General features: G+C 37.3%; 1 protein-coding gene across 1 annotated transcript; it reads left to right on the forward strand.

Annotated features, from left to right (window-relative positions):
• The first annotated feature begins 259 nt into the window (after positions 1–259).
• DLA-DRA (MHC class II DR alpha chain) lies at positions 260–3,811 on the forward strand. The gene is made up of 4 exons (NM_001011723.1): positions 260–341; positions 2,369–2,614; positions 3,075–3,356; positions 3,657–3,811. Exons 1-4 carry the CDS (start codon positions 260–262, stop codon positions 3,809–3,811), a joined length of 765 nt encoding a protein of 254 aa, NP_001011723.1.
• The last annotated feature ends 14,971 nt before the right edge of the window (positions 3,812–18,782 follow it).

Raw genomic sequence — 18,782 nt, forward strand, 5'->3', positions numbered from 1 at the left:
TTTCTTTTCTTTTTCTTTCTTTTTTTTTTTTTTTTTTTATTAAGAGCTTTACTTGTTTACCTGACCCTTTGACAAGAGCTCTTCCCTTAGCAACAGATGTATCATCTCAAAAGTTTTTCTGATTGGCTTCAGCTCAACTTATTTAAATTTCAATCAGTCAAACTCTATCATACCATACATTCTCTCTTTTTTTTTAAATCCGTGTCAGTTATACCCTACTCTTTAGCTCTACTGACCTCCCAACAAATCACAGAAGAAAATGACCATAAGTGGAGTCCCAGTGCTAGGATTTTTCATCATGGCTTTCCTGATGGGTCCTCAGGAATCATGGGCTGTCAAAGGTAAGTGCTGAGAGAAACAAAACTTGGGATAGAAATTCTGAGAGCATTGGAGAGATAAATTGTAAATATTTGCAAGACTGTCTTTGAAGTGAAGGAAAAGTGTGGCAGGCATCGTGTGGTCTAAATCTGAAAGTATTAAAAAATTGTAGTTTGGAGGAGTTCTGATCTTATAAATTGAAGTCAGTCACATTTAGTTGAGAGGAACAAAAAATGGTATGGATTAATACCATTGACTTTGAGATAAGGCTGACTTGAAGTGAAAATCTTTTCTGAGAGGTATTAACAAGCTATCCTCTGGGCTTTAATTTCTTTTTCTGGAAAATTAGTAGATTTTGAAATCTCACATCATTTTGTGGGGATTAAATGAGAAAAAATATGAGAAGTTCTTGCAACTGTTTCTTAGACAAATATATGATATTTTTTTTGGCAAGTGAATCCTGTCAGAATATTTTAAGCACAGATATTGCATTGAAGATCACCAGAAAAGGAAGTTACCAAAAGCAACAATCTACCCAAGGAAGAGCAAGGGCAGGTATGCTTATACCAATTGCTCTTAATTTACTTCCTCTTAGGAGAAGGATGGCGCCTTCACCACTTCAGTGGATCTATGATCTATGGTCACAGCTACTTAGTGATTTTCTCAAAAGAGTAGAACAATGAAAAAAGATATGGAAATTCTTTTATTATTCTCTGCCATCTGCAAAGCAAATGTTTACTGCTATGAAGATGTATTGTGAAAAAGTAACCTTTACCCAGACTAAACCCCAGAAAGGATGGCAGTACGCTGGAAATAAGTAATATAATCATCCAGTTCCAAGACCCATGATAGAAACTGTATGTTTCTATTGCCTTGAAAGGGCCACAAATGGAGATGCATATGTGATAAAATAGAGGCTCTTCCCTTGGGATGGAAGAGGAAGCTAGAGGTGTCTCTGTTCCTTAAGTATAAAGCAGTTTTGAACCTAAAATGCTTGTTATAAGCCTGTTGATGTACTAAGAAATTACTTACCTCATCTAATTCTTTTTATTACTATTTTTTTTTTTTTTTGAGAGAGTATGTGATTGCACAAACCGGGTGGGGAGAGACAAAGAGAGAAAGGGGGAAAGAATCTTAGGCAGTCTCCATACTCAGCGCAGATCCCAATTTGGGGCTCGATCTCAGTACCCTGAGATTATGACCTGAGCCGAAACCAACAGTCAGATACTTAACTGACTAAGCCACACGGGCGCCTCTCATTTAATTCTAAGGACAAATTCAAGTTAGAAGCAAAACCATAAGAGAATATAATAGGAAAACCGCAAAGAAGTAGATAAAATAATCCATTTAAACCACTAGATAAGTAAATACCTGAATAAGAATTAAAGATTTAATTAGATCCAGAGTTCAGAACCTAGACTCTTATTTATTTATTTTTAAAGATTTTATTTATCTATTCTTGAGAGACAGGGAGAGAGAACAGAGATATAGGTAGACGGAGAAGCATGCTCCCTCTGGGGAGCCTGATGTGGGACTCAATCCCAAGACTCCAGGATCATGACCTGAGCTGAAGGCAGATGCTCAGTCACTGAGCCACCCAAGTGTCCTTTTAAACAGTGTTTCCCTCTTCTTAATAATCCAGTGCTCTGAGAGAGGCCCTAGAACTCTTGTTTAATTGTATTTAATGCCTGGGAAAATACAGTGAGTGATTCTATTTTAGGAATTGCTGCTAGATTTCCAAAAAGGGAATCATTTCTCAGCTACTAGCATGGAACCTAACAGCAGCTTCACAAGAATCTAGGATTTTCAGCCTTCATTTCCTTCAATGCACCCTACCTCTGCCCTTCATTTCTCCCCTCCTAGTTCTGTTCAACATGGATGTCCTGCACCTGAGCCTCATCTTCCAGCTCATTTCTGCTCTCCATCATTCCTCCATTCCACATGGCCAATCCCTTCCACTGCCCACACCCACATGTTTGTCTCACATCCTGGGTTCTACTTCTTCTCCTGCTCCTGGTTTCCACCCTAACTCTCTTCCCTGCCTTTTCAGAGGAGCACGTAATCATCCAGGCTGAGTTCTATCTGACCCCTGACCCATCAGGCGAGTTCATGTTTGACTTCGATGGTGATGAGATTTTCCACGTGGATATGGAAAAGAAGGAGACGGTGTGGCGCCTTGAAGAATTTGGACGTTTTGCCAGCTTTGAGGCCCAGGGTGCCTTGGCCAACATAGCTGTGGACAAAGCTAACCTTGACACAATGATAAAGCGCTCCAACCACACCCCGAACACCAATGGTACGTGCTGCACTCCTAGACATGGGGATCATAACTTTGAAATAGATGCTTCAGCTTATGTGTTACATTATTGTGACTGACTTTCCCTCCCAGGGGCCTAGTGTGGCCATAAACAAGTCCCTACTTCTCATGCCACAGGCCCAAGAATTTCATATGAGTTTGTTCCTTTCCTGATGTGCTCATATCTTATCCTTACCATCCACAGTCACTTATAGAGCCATTGCCCCAAATCTATGCTGGGGAGGGTGGGCAGGAATGAAATTATCTCCAGTGCCTAAAATATCCTGTATATCTTACACCACAGCACTGGTTCCAGTTCATGGAGGAGAGTATCAGAGATAGGTATCTGAGACTGTAGTACAGATCCTCAGGGCAGAGTTTCAACTGCTTATTCTGTTTCAGTGGGAGGGAGAAGGACTAGCCCAAGCAGGGAAGGCTAATTTCTGTCCTGTGTCCCCAGTACCTCCAGAGGTGACTGTGCTCTCAAACACCCCTGTGGAACTGGGAGAGCCCAACATCCTCATCTGTTTCATCGACAAGTTCTCCCCACCAGTGATCAATGTCACGTGGCTTCGAAATGGAAACCCTGTCACCACAGGAGTGTCAGAGACAATCTTTTTGCCCAGAGAAGACCACCTTTTCCGCAAATTCCACTATCTCCCCTTCCTGCCCTCAGCCGAGGACGTTTATGACTGCAAGGTGGAGCACTGGGGTTTGGATGAACCTCTTCTCAAGCACTGGGGTATGGACCATCCTTCCATCTCCTTTCTTTTATGATTTTCCCCGGTGATGCATATGTCTGGTGCTTTGGGATGTTCCCTAACTCATCCATAACAATTGCTATGACTCCTATTCCTTGTCTTCTCCCATTATTCAGTTTCACCCACCTTTTAATATGCATTTCCTTCATACATCATTCTGTCTTCCTCTTATTTAATTGATTGATAATTATTTTTTTGACTGAATACCCTACCTTTGATTCTAATTGCTACGCCATACACAGTCATTACCTCTGTACTGTACTCTGTTTTATTTTCCCCAGAGTTTGAACCACCAACCCCCCTCCCAGAGACAACAGAGAATGTGGTGTGTGCCCTGGGCCTGATCGTGGGTCTGGTGGGCATCATTACTGGGACCATTTTCATCATCAAGGGCATGCGCAAGGTCAAAGCTGGTGAACGCCGAGGGCCTCTTTGAGGCACTTTCAGGTGGGTTTGATGTAGAGGAAGGCATATATATAGAAAGAATTATCCAAAAGAAGGAAACAGAGTGGGGAGAAGGATATGTGATATCTTTAAAGGAAAATGATAGGAAAGTCATGACTCTTAATTTATCTTTGCGAGAACAGAATCAGACATTGACACCATCTGGTATCCCAAAACTTTAAGACCCCATATTCTCTCCGATACATGTGCACCTATACCACAATCTCAGTCTTAGAAATTATCTCCACTACCCAATACTATTGTTTCACATAATACTAATGAATCAATGATCTAGGAAAGCTTTGAGTACTTTCTGGTATATATTTTCTGAAACAGTACCTCAGCTCAGAAATATTTCCAGAGCTTGGCTCTTTGGGGGTTAGGATAAATTCACTGCATAAATAAAAATCTCCTTAAGGCCAATGTCTGTTTTTTCTTCTCCAATCTGAAAAGTGGTGTTGAAACTTCTAAGAAAGCGTAAGCTCTGGAAGCTCTGGTCTGCTCATTTATGTTCACTTGGAGAGTGGGAGATGCAATTCATGCTAGAAAGTTTCTATTTACTAGATAGAGGTCAAGTGAATATTTAGAGACACTTCCAAAGTCAAAGGATTTTTCTTTTTTTTTTTTTTCTAAAGGGGTTCCAAAGTCAATGGTTTAAGGGAGCAGAGGAATGAATCTGAAAAAAGAGCTTAAAATAATAATCTTAACTCTTTAGTAACTATGCGTATCCTGCTACAGGCAATGGAGTTTCCTAGAGAGAAGATCAGTGAAGAAATTTATGCTTCAATAGCTTTATAAACCTGGCAATACTCCAACTGTTCACCTCACTGAGGACAACCATTTTTTTGCATTTTCCAGACTTTTAGATATTCTAAGAAAAATGATGTCTTCCTGATCTGATATCTAGTTATTCTCTCTTTGCTGACCCTTCTTGGATCCGTTTTCCTCCATTTTCTACCATCATTTTAATATCACCATGCAATGCCTCTGGAATAGACCCCATAGGATCTTTTCTCTACTACGGAACCTTGTGAATGTTCGAAACAGATATCTCTTCTACACTTAGTGCTTTGGTTTCTTCAAATTGTGATTGTGATTTTTTTTTAACACAATAAACTATTTGATGGATCTGAGATGAAGTTTTTATGTCTAAGCCAGTTCTTCACAGGGACAAAGGAATATATGTGATCCTTTCATCCTGAAATTTGTGAATGTTGAATGTATGTGATAAGTTCTATAAGCAGTCAGAAATATCTAGGTTTGGGGCATGGGTGGCTCAGTCATTTAAGTGTTTGACTCTTGATTTTGACTCAAGTCATGATCTCAACGTCCTGGGCTCCGCATGCAGGACAGTGTCTGTTTGAGATTCTCTCACTCCCTCTGCCCCTCCCCCTGTTCATGCTTTCTAAACAATAAGTAAATAAATAAATAATCTTAAAATAAAAAGGAATATCCAGGTTCATTATGACCATGTCTCATTCACAGCATCTGCAAGTAATCCAGTTGCTATGGTCCAGTCCCTCTATGGAAAACTCTAGAGTAGAGTTTGTTTGTTGAGAGATCTCTGCTTAGGAATGATTTCAGAATCTAGTTTTGGTTCCTGATTTCCAAGTCAGTGATACATGTGGATCTTTAGTAGAATGAATGTTAAAGCATAGGGTTTAGCCGCAGCTAATAGGCAAGACTGATGATGGGGAGCAGATGAGAGTGGAGTGGAAAACAGAGGAGGATTTACATGTTACAGGATTTACATATCAATGACACTCCAGGTTTAACGGAAAATAGGATAGGACACTGTGGATCAGCATTACCCATTTTATTAACATGGTCTTTGATGCCTGTGTCATTACTAGATAAATGGTCTGACTTATTCCTGAAACAATCTTGTATTGGATATGTATCCCCATGCAGAAAAATCAAGTAAAAAGTGGAAAGTTGGGGGAAAACATGACATTAAAATAGAGTGAAAAAATGTTTGAGATACAGTGAGCTCTTGCTTACTTCTCTGTGAAACTATTACTTGAAATTTATTTCTAACTAGTTACCAGAGCCTACCCCAAACCATAAAGATCAATTATCCTGACAGTTTGATAGAGTAGCAAATACCAGATGTTGAATTGACGTCAACTTGGGCTTCATCTTACTCTACATTTACTAGCTGTGTATTCACTGATACCTTGCTTAACTCAACTTACTTGATTTGTTTCATGAAAATACTGATGGCGATTTTTACACACTGAGTTATTATAATATTAAAGGACAAATGCAGAACACCTGGGTGGCTCCGTGGTTGAACATCTGCCTTTGGCTGGGGGCATGATCCTGGGGTCCTGGAATAGAGTCCCACATCAGGATCCCTGCAGGGAGGCTGCTTCTCCCTCTGCCTCTCTCTGCCTCTCTCTCTAGCAGTCAGAAATAAATAAAATAATTTTTTAAAAAAGGAATTAAAGGACAAATGCAAGAAAAGTAATTATGTCTCATGCTTAGTGATTGCAAAAAATTATAAATTCCATTATTTTTTTCTCAAAATGTTTATAACCTGATGATAAAAATCCCAGAAATGCACAAATCAAAGCAAGATCACTTTGAAGGGTAGCAGAATAACTCATCTCAAAATATGCCACTCTGGCATAAGGCTTATTTTGAGGTGATAAGGCGTTTGAAAAAAAAAAAAAAGGCGTTTGAGGTAATAAAATTGCTGTAGATTGCTTGTTAGCTGAAGAAGGAGTCAATGCCATAGCAAATACCTCCTGCTGCTCCTGGATCAATACCTCTGATATTATAGAAAGTCAGTACAAGAAATTAACAAGCCTTTTGGCTAAAACACATTGATACCTACTGGTCTGGTTCATGGAGGTCCTGACAAAAAGCATACTTCCCTCCCTTGGTATTCTCGTCCTGATAGTCATCATGAAGCTGTGTTCCTTCAAGGGTCTCAAACACATGCTCAGAGCCATCAGCAGTATATCAGATGGTCTCACTGCATTTGGAGAAACAGAAATGACATGAACAGTGAGGTGCAAACACCTTTCACAAACCTTACTTTATAACCTATGAGTTTCACAGGGAAACAAGAACCACTTAACCCTGATAGTGCCTAGAGTGATACTAATATCAAATTTTTGGTCCACCTCTTATGTGTACAAGGATAACCAAAAGGGGATAATTTTTGGGTAATTTTACTAGGAGGCCATTAAACTGAGATGGCTCTAACAGCTTGGTAACAACTTACATAAGCAAAGTGAAACCTAAACTAGAGTCAATCCCTGTAAGCACTCGTATGCCAGCAAATTCACCAATAGCCAAATGGGCTTTTCCAGGTAAGGCAACTGAAGAGAATATAGCCAATCAGGGAATTGGTAAAGCAATTTCTGTGCTTTGCCTCTGCACCTGTTCTACCAAAGCCTATTCCTCCAGCTCTTGTCACAGAACTCTTCACCATTTTCAGGTTGGCACAGCCAGACTTGAATCATGTTCTCAAGTAAACACTTAGAAATTGTCTTATGCCTTAGTTTATCTAACACCTTAAAGGACTTACTAAAAACTAGCAAGTTTCTGTATTCTGTGGGTTAAAGAATCAAGGCACATCTTTAGAAATTTGAAAATAGTCACAGGTGTTTCTTTTATGTAACTCCCATTTTTTACCATAAATAGGTGGCAATAGAGAATACACTAAAACTCAGACATATGTGGCATAAAAAAGAAAACATCTACAACCTCCCATATAAAAAGACATTTTTTGAATACTTTACCTTTAATGAGCAGTTTTAGGTTCACAGAAAAATTGGGCACAAAATACAAGAGTTCCTGAATATCCCCATCTTTCCCCCTCCCTGCTCCATACAGTTTCTCCCATTATTGACACTTGGCAGCAGGGTGGTACATTTGATCTTACCACACTGATGAATCAACATTGATACATTATTATTTACAGATGTCTATAGTTTAGAATAGGGTTCGTTCTTTGTATGATATAAATCTCTATAGTTTGCCTTTTCCAGAATGTCATATAGTTGAAATCATACAGTGAGAGCTTTTTAGTCTAACATGATTCTTTCATGTAGCAATATGCATTTAAGGTCACCATGTCTTTTCAAAGCTTAATAGCTTTTTTCAAATTGCTGAATAACACTTCATTGTATGGACGTTCCACAGTTTATCAATCCACCTGTCAAAGGACATCTTGGTTGTTTCCAAGTTTCACAAAGATGCTATAAACATTCCTGTGCCAGTTTTTGTGGGGACATATATTTTCAACTCATTGAGTAAATACCAAGGAAAACATTGCTGGACTGTAATATAGGAGCATGTTTAGCTTTGTAAGAAATCACCACAGTGTTTCTTCCAAAATAATTGTAACATTTTGCATTACCATCAGCAAGGAATGAGATCCCCTATTGTACTGCATTCTGGCTTGCTAGCATTTGGTGTTGTGAGGGTTCTTGATTTTACCCAGAAGTCCACCTTAAAAAATTTTTTTAATTTGAAATAATTATAGATTCACCAGAACTTGCAAAGACAGTATAGATAGACCCTATGTACGTCTTATCTAGTTTCTCCAAATGATTATATATTAAAAATTATAATACCATATCAAAACCAGGAAACATATTGGTAAATGTGCCTGTTTCCTCCCATGAGTACATCTGTGTGACCACCACCATAGTCAGGCACAGAACTATTCCATTACCAGAGAGTTCTCCCTCATGCTGCCCTTTGTATTCACAATCACTTCTCTTCAGACCCCATCACCTAACAACCGCTAATTTGCTCTCCATCTCTATAATTTGTTATTTTGAGAATGTCAAATAGATGGAATCATTGAGTATGTGGCTTTCTGAGCTTGGCCTCTTTCAATTAGCATAATGCCCTTTAGATCTATCTAAGTTGTTGAATGTACCCACAATTTTTCCTTTTTATTGCTGAGAGGCTTCCATGATATGGACACACTTGTTGCAGGGCCTTTTGGTTGTTCCTAGTTTAGGGCAATGACATTTAAAGCTGCTATGCAAATTAGTGTACAGTTTTGTGTGAACATGAGTTTTCATTTTTCTGACATAAAGGCCATGAAATGTGACTCCTGGGACAGGAGGTAAGTGTATGTTTAGTTTTTAAGAGATTGCCCCAAACTATCTTCCATTTCACATCCCCATCAGTGCAGGAGACATCCAGCTTCTCTGCATTCTCATCATCATTTGACCTTGTCATTATTTCATATTTTAAGTGCTTCAATAGGTGTATAGCGATGTATCAGCATGGTCTTAATTTGCATTTTCCTAATAGCTAGTGATGTTGAACATCATTCAATGAGCTTATTTTCCATATGAATATTCTTTCTGATAAATGTCTCTTTGTGTCTTTCTCCCATTTTGTAATTAGAGTAGGTGTGTGTGTGTGTGTGTATCTTTACTGTGGAGACTTGGGAGTTCTTTATTGATTCTAGACATATTTGTTATGTTTGTTAAATTTGCTCTTTGTTATATTTTGGATGTTTAGATATTTTGTCTTTGTCTATATCTAACCTTTTCAGTCTCTCAAAAGGATTTTTTTTTTCTCAAAATTATTTTTTAATAATTTTATTTATTTGAGAGGGAGAGCGAGTGAGTGAGTGAGTGAGTGAGAGAGAGAACATTAGGTGGAAGAGAGGCAGAGGGAGAAGCAGAAGCATAGGGAGAAGCAGGTTTCCTGCTCAGCAGGGAGCCTAATGCAGGGCTTGATCCCTGGACTCCAGGATCACAATTTGAGCTAAAGGTAGACATTTAACCAACTGAGCCACCCAAGTACCCCAATAGGATATTTTTCAGAATAAAAGTATTTAATTTTTATAAGGCCCAATTCATTGATGTTTCTCCTTTATGGATCATGCCTTTGATGTTATGTCTAAGTAGTCTTCACCAGCCCAAAAATTTCCTGCTGTTTTCTTCTGAAAATTTTACACTCCCATGTCAAGCTCCTTGCATGGAGCCTGCTTCTCCCTCTGCCTGTGTCTCTGCCTCTCTCTCTCTCCCTCTCTGTGTCTCTCATGAATAAATAAATAAAATAAAATCTTTAAAAAAAAATAATGATAATTTTTTCCTTTCCTTTTGTTTTCTTTTCCCTTTGATTTTGCTTGTTTGCTTTGTTTTTGTCTATGGATATCTATTTTGTCTATGGATATGAAATGTGTTCCAACACCATTGTTTGAAAAGATTATGCATATTCCATTGATTTGCACTGCACCCTTGTCAATAGTGAGTTGGTGTGGGTCTATTTCTGGACTGCCTATACTCTTCCATCAGTCTATGTGCCTGTCCCTTCATAATACCCATTAGTCTTGATATCATAAGTATGTATATAAAGGTTTTAAATCTGGCTGGCACAATTATTCAATTATTCAACTTTATTTTTCTTTATCAAATTTAGCTTCATCTCATTCCTAATTTCATTGCTTTTTCATATATATTTTAAGATATTTAAGATATTTAAGATAACTATTAGAATTTAGAATAACTATCTACAACCATTAAAAATTTAGCCGAGATACGGATATTAATATTAATTGCATTAAATGGGGATATCAATTTGAGTGAGAATTGACATCTTTACTCTGTTCAGTTTTTCAACTGATGAATATGGTAAATATCTTCATTTATTTAGACCTTCGATTTCTTTCATCAGCATTTCAGATAGAAGTCCTGTGCACACTCTGTTGGAATTCTTCTTTAGTTTTTCTGTGCTTTTCCTTACTTTTTTTTTTTTTTGAGTGATTTTAATAGTATTGTATTTTTAATTTTTGTTTTATATCTTCCTTACTATATATAGAAAAACAATAGATTTTTTTCTGCTGATCTTTAATCCTGCCTTCTTATTAGTTTTTTTTTGTTTTTTTTTGTTTTTTAGGTTTTATTTGTGTGGTGGGGGAGCAATTCCTTGGGATATTTTATGGAAACTATCATCACATCAAATTAGTGTAAATATAGTTTTATTTCTTCCTTTCTGATGTGCCTTTGTTCTGAATACCTCCTATTCATCTTGTTGATGATGGGGGGTCCCCCACCCTAAAGAAGATGAGATGGTTTATGAGATTGACATGGACAGATGAGATTAACAGCTGTTACATGTACTCACAGCCTGAGAGAGAAGGACACTAAATTCTATATAGGGGCCCATGAAGTTTGCATTCGGGAACACAGGGAATCATCAGGGCTGAGAGGCAAGCTTTGTAGGAACAAGAAGATGAGGTGCCTCCGGGTTCCCACAACTGGATGTTATTGGTTTTTTTGAATAGTTCTATGGGCAGGCAAGGGAACTGAAGCCCTTAGGTTGAGGAACAGGTGGACTGTAGCTTTTCAGACTCAGAAGTAGCTGAGTGAAGTCTTTCCTTCCAGGTTGAGGAAAGATACCTGGTCTAAGTGTAGGCACTCATAGTTATGCTTTCGGCGGCCCTTTAAAGGCTTTGCCACAGTAATTAGTCCCTTCTGTCTTATTGATGGCAAGGATTGAAGGAGTGCTCAAATGAGGTGTTTTGAGACAACAAACACTTTAGTAAATGCTCCAGGGGATTGATGCTCCTCAAAGTAGGCTAAAAATCCTCACTGAAGGAAGTCAGAAGAAAGGTTTTAATAGGATAATACTGAGGATGATTTTAAATGGGCAAAGGAAAGCCTTACCTAATCAATCTATTTGCACACCCAAATTGAGAAAGCTGCTCATTAAACTAAACAACCCGAGTGAAATACTGACAAAATTGAGCTCAAAAATATCAACTCCTGTGCTCGCTTCGGCAGCACATATACTAAAAAAAAAAAAATAATAATCAACTCCTTCATACTTCCTACTTCTCTACCTTCTTCTTATCCTGTAAATGAGATACCAGGGATTGAGGCATTAAAATCAAAATCCTCCTTCTCCTCACCATGCTAAGGCAATGAAAGTTCTGAGGTCAAGAGCTGGCTAGAGTAGAAGCTGATATTAAGAGGCTGATAGGAATTCTTGAAGGCCTTCTCCATTAAGAACAAATTAGGACAATGTACCCAGAGAGGAAGAAGCAAATTGAAGGCAAAGTGATCAGATGGATAGATCAACCGATGATGTCTTTTAAGTGACCACCCAATTCCCTGAGAGATTGAAAACAACAGTTACCCTAAAAAAGAAAACATCATTGCTAAACATGAAATATAGGCCCAGAAGGAATTCAAAGTCCTTCAGGTTCTCTAGGAACTCTTATCTAGACCATTCTCTGTTCCTAAGCCTGAAGAAAAAAGGGGTGGCATGTAGGGGATGGGGTGGTGTGGGGGTTCTGTGGAAGCTTCTTAAAATTCAACTGGCTAGAAAAACACTCTTGCTCCAAATCTAACCCAGTTTCCAGAAGATTACTTGTCAAGGATACATACAAATCTTTACTATCTGTGTTTATATATATGTTATAAATATGAGATTGCTCTATCACTGGATATTGATAAAATTAGTTTGTAAAATAGCTTTTTACAGTTGGTGTGATGACAGGTATTTATAAGAATTAGGCTTTTTAAAATTTACAAGTCACCAAACAACAGATGTTGACAAGGATGCAGAGAAAGGGGAACTCTCTCACATTGTTGATGGGAATGCAAGCTGGTACAGCCACTCTGGAAAACAGTGTGGAGGTTCCTCAAAAAGTTAAAAAAAATAGAGCTACCCTATGGCTCAGCAATGTACTTCTAGGTATTTACCCCAAAGCTACAAATGTAGTGATCCGTAGGGATACCTGCACCCCAATGTTTGTAGCAATGTCCACAATAGTCAAACTATGGGAATAGCCCAGATGTCCATCAACAGATGCATGGATAGAGAAGATGTAATATACATATACAATGGAATATTACTCGGCCATCAGAAAATGAAATATTGCCAATTGCAACAATGTGAATGGAACTAGAGTATTTTGCTAAGTAAAATAAGTCAGAGAAAGACAATTACTTTTTTAATAAATTTATATTTTATTTGTGTTCAATTTGTCAACATATAGAATAACACCCAGTGCTCATCCCGTCAAGTGCCCACCTCAGTGCCCCTCACCCAGTCACCCCCACCTCCCACCCACCTCCCCTTCCACCACCCCTAGTTCGTTTCCCAGAGTTAGGAGTCTTTACGTTCTGTCTCCCTTTCTGATATTTCCTACCCATTTCTTCTCCCTTCCCTTATATTCCCTTTCACTATCGTTTATATTCTCCAAATGAATGAGAACATATAATATTTGTCCTTCTCCAATTCACTCATTTCACTCAGCATAATACCCTCCAGTTCCATCCACATTGAAGCAAATGGTGGGTATTTGTCGTTTCTAATGGCTGAGTAATATTCCATTGTATACATAGACCACAGCTTCTTTATCTGTTCATCTTTCGATGGACACCAAGGCTCCTTCCACAGTTTGGCTATTGTGGACATCGCTGCTATAAACATCGGGGTGCAGGTGTCCCAGCATTTCATTGCATCTGTATCTTTGGGGTAAATCCACAACACTGCAATTGCTGGGTCATAGGGCAGGTCTTCTTTGATCTGAGTCCTACTTTAACTCATATAACCATCTCTATTTTTTTGTTAATTGTTTTCTATGCTTATCTTTTTCCATTCCTCTATTTCAGTCTTCCCATATTATTAAGTTTGAAGTGAGCTTGTTGTAGACAGCACACAATTGGATCATTTTTCTCCAGTCTGGTGTTTGTCTGTTAACTGATGTTTTTAGATCATTTACATTTAATGCAATTATTAATATATGAGCACTTATGTTGGACATTGTATCATTTGTTTTGAGTGTACACAGCTCCTGAATCTTTAGGTGCATGACTTTTGCCAAATTTTGGAATATTCAGTCAAGTTTCCATCAAAAAGTTTTTCAGTATCACTTCCTTTTCATCTCCTTCTTGGTCTTGAATAGCACAAATATTTTATCTTTATTTGTAGTTCCACAAATTCTCCTACATGAAGTAATAATAAATATTATGAGCAAGTTTACAAAAATAAAATTGTATGTAGTGGATAAATTACTCAAAATGTGCAATGTATCAAAGCTCACAAACAGTATATAAAATTAAGAGTTCCACATCGAATGAAGAAAATAAGTCCATTATGCAAAACTTTTCCACAACAAAACCCCAAGTTTAGCTCTCCAGTAAATTCTTAAAAGTATTTAAGAAAGAAGCCATCCTAATTTATACGAACTTCCAAAAAAGTGAAAAGAGAGAAAACACTTGCAAATACTTCCTATGAGACCAGGATAATCTTTTTTTCAAAACCTGATGCTGTAACAAAAAGAAATATACAGACTCATCACTTTCATAAAGACAGATGCCAAAATCTTATGAAAAAATTATCAGATTGAATCCAGTGACATTCAGAAAACATGATACATCATGGCTAAGCGGAACTTATTACAGGATTGCAAGATTCTTTTAACGTTTGAGAATTAATTAATGCAATTTACCATATTAAGTTAAAGAAGGAGACAAGAAATATAATCATCTTGATAGAAAAATAAAATATCATTGGACAGAATTCAACACCTGTACTTAATTTTTCAATATCTAGATTTTAAAAATTTTATGAAAAGGGAATTTTCTTGATTTAACAAAGAATAGCTACCCTACTACACACATCAGACTCATTTTATTACCCCCAATTTCCTACCTTTGGCAATCACCCATCTGTTTTCTGTATCTGTGAACAAGGCTTTTTGTATTTTTGGGTTTGGGTTTTTTGGGGGTTTTTTTGTTTTGTTTTGTTTTTTTGGGGGGGTTCAACATATAGGTGAGATCACTTTAATTTGTCTTTCTTGTTGTGATCTATTTCACTTAGCATAACGTCCTCAAGGTCCATTCATGTTGTCACAAATAGCAAAACTTCATTCTTTCTTATGGCTGAATAATACTTTTTAAAAAAGATTTTGTTTATTTACTCATGAGAGAGAGAGAGAGAGGCAGAGACATAGGCAGAGGGAAAAGCAGGCTCCCTGGAGCCTGATGTGGGACTCGATCCCAGGACTCCAGGATCATGCCCTGAGTCGAAGGCAGACATCTAATCGCTGAGCCACCCAGGCATCCCAGGAATAATATTTGTTGATGTATGTATACCATACTTGCTTTACTCATTCATCTCTTGATGGACATTTAGATTATTTCCATATCTTCACCATTGTAAATAATGCTACAATGAATAAGGGGATGCAAATATCTTTTCAAGTTAGTGTTTTAATTTTCTTTATTTAATCACCCAGAAATGGATTGCTGGATCAAATGATAGGTCTATTTTTCATCTTTTTGGAGAATTTCCACACTGTTTCCATAGTGACTGCACCAATTTAATTCATGCCAACAGTGCACAAGGGTTTGTTTTCTCCACATCCCTACCAACAACCCTTGTTATTTTTGTCTTTTTGATAATAGCCATCCTAACAGGTATAAAGTGATATATCATTGTGGATTTGATTTCTTTTTTCCCTGATGATTAGTGATGTTGAGCATCTTTGCATGTGCCTGTTAGCCATCTGTATGTCTTCTTTGGGAAAATGTCTATTCAGATCTTCTGCTCAAATTCAATTGGATTGGGGTTTTTTTATTGCTACTAGTTGAATGAATTCTATACATATTTTGGATATTAACCCCTCACCAGATATATGATTTGCAAATATTTTCTCCCATTTTGTAGGTTGCCTTTCATTTTGTTGATGGTTTCTTTTACTGTGCAAAAGCTTTTTAATTTGATGTCATTCCACTTTTCATTTTTACTTTTATGGCCTTTGACTTTCGTGTCCATTCCAAAAAAAATCATCACCAAGATAGATGTCAAGGAGCAGACTGCCTATGTTTTCTCTCACAAGTCGTATGATTTCAGGTTTTACATGCAAGGCTTTAATCTATTTTGGATTAGTTTTTGTGTATAATGTAAGATAATGACCCATTTTCATTTATTTGCATGTTGCTGTCCAGTTTTCCTAATACCATTTATTAAAGAGACTATTCCTAGCCCATTGTATATTCTTGAAATGCTCTACTTTAAACCTCAAGTGTTCATAATCTACTTCTGGAGTATGCTATACTGCTGTATTTAACCAATAAGGAATCAATCCCAAAGAGTGTCAAGCAAAATTGATATATAACAGGTTTAAGCATTTTATCAAACTTAACACTTATTGTCTTTGAAAATTTTCTGGGAAATATATTTTTCCTTATAAAATTAAGTATTAACATGTTAACTTCTAAGAACAAATAGTCCTTTTGCTTAGTTGCTGTTTTTTTCATTATAATTGGGTTTATAACTGCATTTTAATACTCCGTGTTAAAAACAAACCCTCAAAACCTTTATTGATGCACCCCTCAACCTATCATCCTTCATGATGAAATAATTAAAAATACTAACACTCTAATAGTTCCAGATACTATAGTTTCCTTACCTAAAATTGTTCTCTTCTACCCGCTCTCACATTTCTTTCTTTCTTTCTGAAGATTATTTGCTCCCATCTTTCCAATGCATCAAATGAGGCAGGCCCCACAAAGCATGAAGCATAGTTTGTCTGAGACTACCACTGTCATTCTGTGGTCCTCTCAATGTGTGGAGGAAGTAGGTCTACTGAGAACACTTGAAGAAGGTTTAGTTCTCCCTTATAAAAATGTATGAGGGGGATCCCTGGGTGGCGCAGCGGTTTGGCGCCTGCCTTTGGCCCAGGGCGCGATCCTGGAGACCCGGGATCGAATCCCACGTCGAGCTCCCGGTGCATGGAGCCTGCTTCTCCCTCTGCCTGTGTCTCTGCCTCTCTCTCTCTCTCTGTGACTATCATGAATAAATAAATAAAATCTTTAAAAAAAAAATGTATGAGGAGAAACTGTTCCCTTTTCCTGTCTTTGGAAGTTATGAAGAAAATGAAGCCTAAAGCTACTGCAGCCATCCTACTACCATTTCAGGAATACTGACTTGTGGTGTATGATAAAGAGAAGAGATACAAAGTCCCAGGATCACTAGCAACACCATTGGCCTGATGAACTCACCAGCTTGGAGGTTAACTACCCAGGGTCTATCTGCTACGTGAGACAAGGAGTTAAAGTCAAATAAAGCCAATTAAATTGATTTTTCTCACTAGCAATAGAAAGCATCGCCACTGAAATATTCCTGCCATACTTTTAAATTCTACATTATAATGTCACACCATAGATCTCAGATAAAATGAGACAACTCATTTCTGCATCTTAAAGAACACAACAAAAGTAAAGTTGCAACCCTGGGATCAAACAGCATCTGATTAAACCATATAAATATTGAACACATGACTGTTAGCTTATTAAATTCCCACAGGAGGATAACCTGTTTCACACATTAATGCATAATAGAACTATAATATTTGTAAAATAAACTTTGAATTGGTCTGTTGTCTCTTATAGTGGAGAAATTGTGCTGAAATAGCTATTAACTTGAATTGAACTTCTGAATCTATTGTCTACTCTTTAGATTTGATTTACTTTTCAAAATGACTTGTCGACAGATTATGATAGCAAAACTCATCATCTCCTTAACCAATTTAGGTGTATTCTCTGAAACCTTTCCAACTTTTTTATATTATTGAAGTCTATGGAATCTAGAACTATATACTGATTTACAATTATAGTTCCACAGTGTCCAAGCTCCAAAAATACTTGGTTTACTTTTCTAATTTGTTTCCATTATGTACTTTTTGTCACATTTTCTTCATCACTACAGTTTGGTTTTAATTTTTACATATTGACTTTTTAAATTTTTTAAGTTATTATATAAAATGTTTTTAGGATCCTCAAACTAAAACTATTAACTAAGACATGTTGAGAAGATCCAGCTCTCATCTCTGTTCCCTTCAACCTACTCATTCATTTTGCCCAAGAGGCAATGGTTTTTAAAAAATCCTTCCATTGTCATATATAGAAAAGTAAGTAGATTAGATAGATGAGAGATAATTATAGCTGGATGTTATAGATAAAGTGATATAGCTATATATTCCTATTCTCTTACTCTATCTTTTAAACAAATCGTTGTGTGATGTACAAACTCTCCTGTACCTGTGCAAATGCCTTTTGGAGATTATTCCATTTCAGGATGGTTATTTTTCCATCCAGCTGCATGGTATTTCATTGTTTGCATGGACATCAGAGTATTCATAATTTCCCCTTTCTTTCCCAGTTTTCCTCTGATTTCTGCTAATTTCCCCTTTCTTTCCCAGTTTTCCTCTGATTTCTGCTAAGATAATATCTATCTGGGATGTTCCTGTAGATGGTAAATTTATGTACAATATGAAAGGTCTCAGAAATGCATCTTTTCCCCTAGAGTTGTGGTTTTGTCCTGATGGTCTGAGATCTATTTATGGGGAAGGATGCATCTCAAGTCAAAGTGTCAGCATGCCACGGATGTTTATCTGAGAGACAGAAAAAGATGGAAGTGTAGATAGAGCTCCCCATCAATATAATGAGAGGGGTTTACTCAGTTTTAGATACTTTCCTATAAAACTCAAGAAGGGGGAATTGTGAGCCTCCCGCATTAGGCATGGAGCCTACGTAAAAAATAAAATGAAATTAAAATTTAAAAACTGAGGCAAAAGACAGTGATTATAAAAATTCTGAGGGCATCATTTCCTTACAAGTTACTTGTATGACACTGCAGGGATATTTTTTGTTCCCTTTCCTCATCCCATGGTGCAAAGGGACGTTTGTGTTTGTGTTTGAGAACACAGAGATATAGGATACCACTGTCACATAGGTCATCAAGGGCTTCCTCCTAGCTCCAGAAAACATGCCTAAGTACAGAATGCTTAGAGCCCATGATTAAACAGAGAATGAAGCAAGGATACCTTTCAGATGCATATCTGAACAAAATTTAAGAATATAAATAAAAACCATTATTTTTTTGTGATGAATCCTCCCATTCTCCCTCTTTTTTTTTTTTTTTTTTACTTCTCTTCCTTGAAAACACATGAAGCAGATGATTTT

This window comes from Canis lupus, chromosome 12 (assembly GCF_011100685.1).
Source record: "Canis lupus familiaris isolate Mischka breed German Shepherd chromosome 12, alternate assembly UU_Cfam_GSD_1.0, whole genome shotgun sequence".
In the NCBI taxonomy this organism is placed as follows: Eukaryota; Metazoa; Chordata; class Mammalia; order Carnivora; family Canidae; genus Canis; species Canis lupus.

Coding starts and splice junctions, on each gene's coding strand:
- DLA-DRA (NM_001011723.1), top strand. CDS start 260: ATGACCATAAGTGGAGTCCCAGTGCTAGGATTTTTCATCATGGCTTTC. Junction 342..2,368: donor GGAATCATGGGCTGTCAAAG/GTAAGTGCTGAG, acceptor CTGCCTTTTCAG/AGGAGCACGTAATCATCCAG. Junction 3,357..3,656: donor ACCTCTTCTCAAGCACTGGG/GTATGGACCATC, acceptor TATTTTCCCCAG/AGTTTGAACCACCAACCCCC.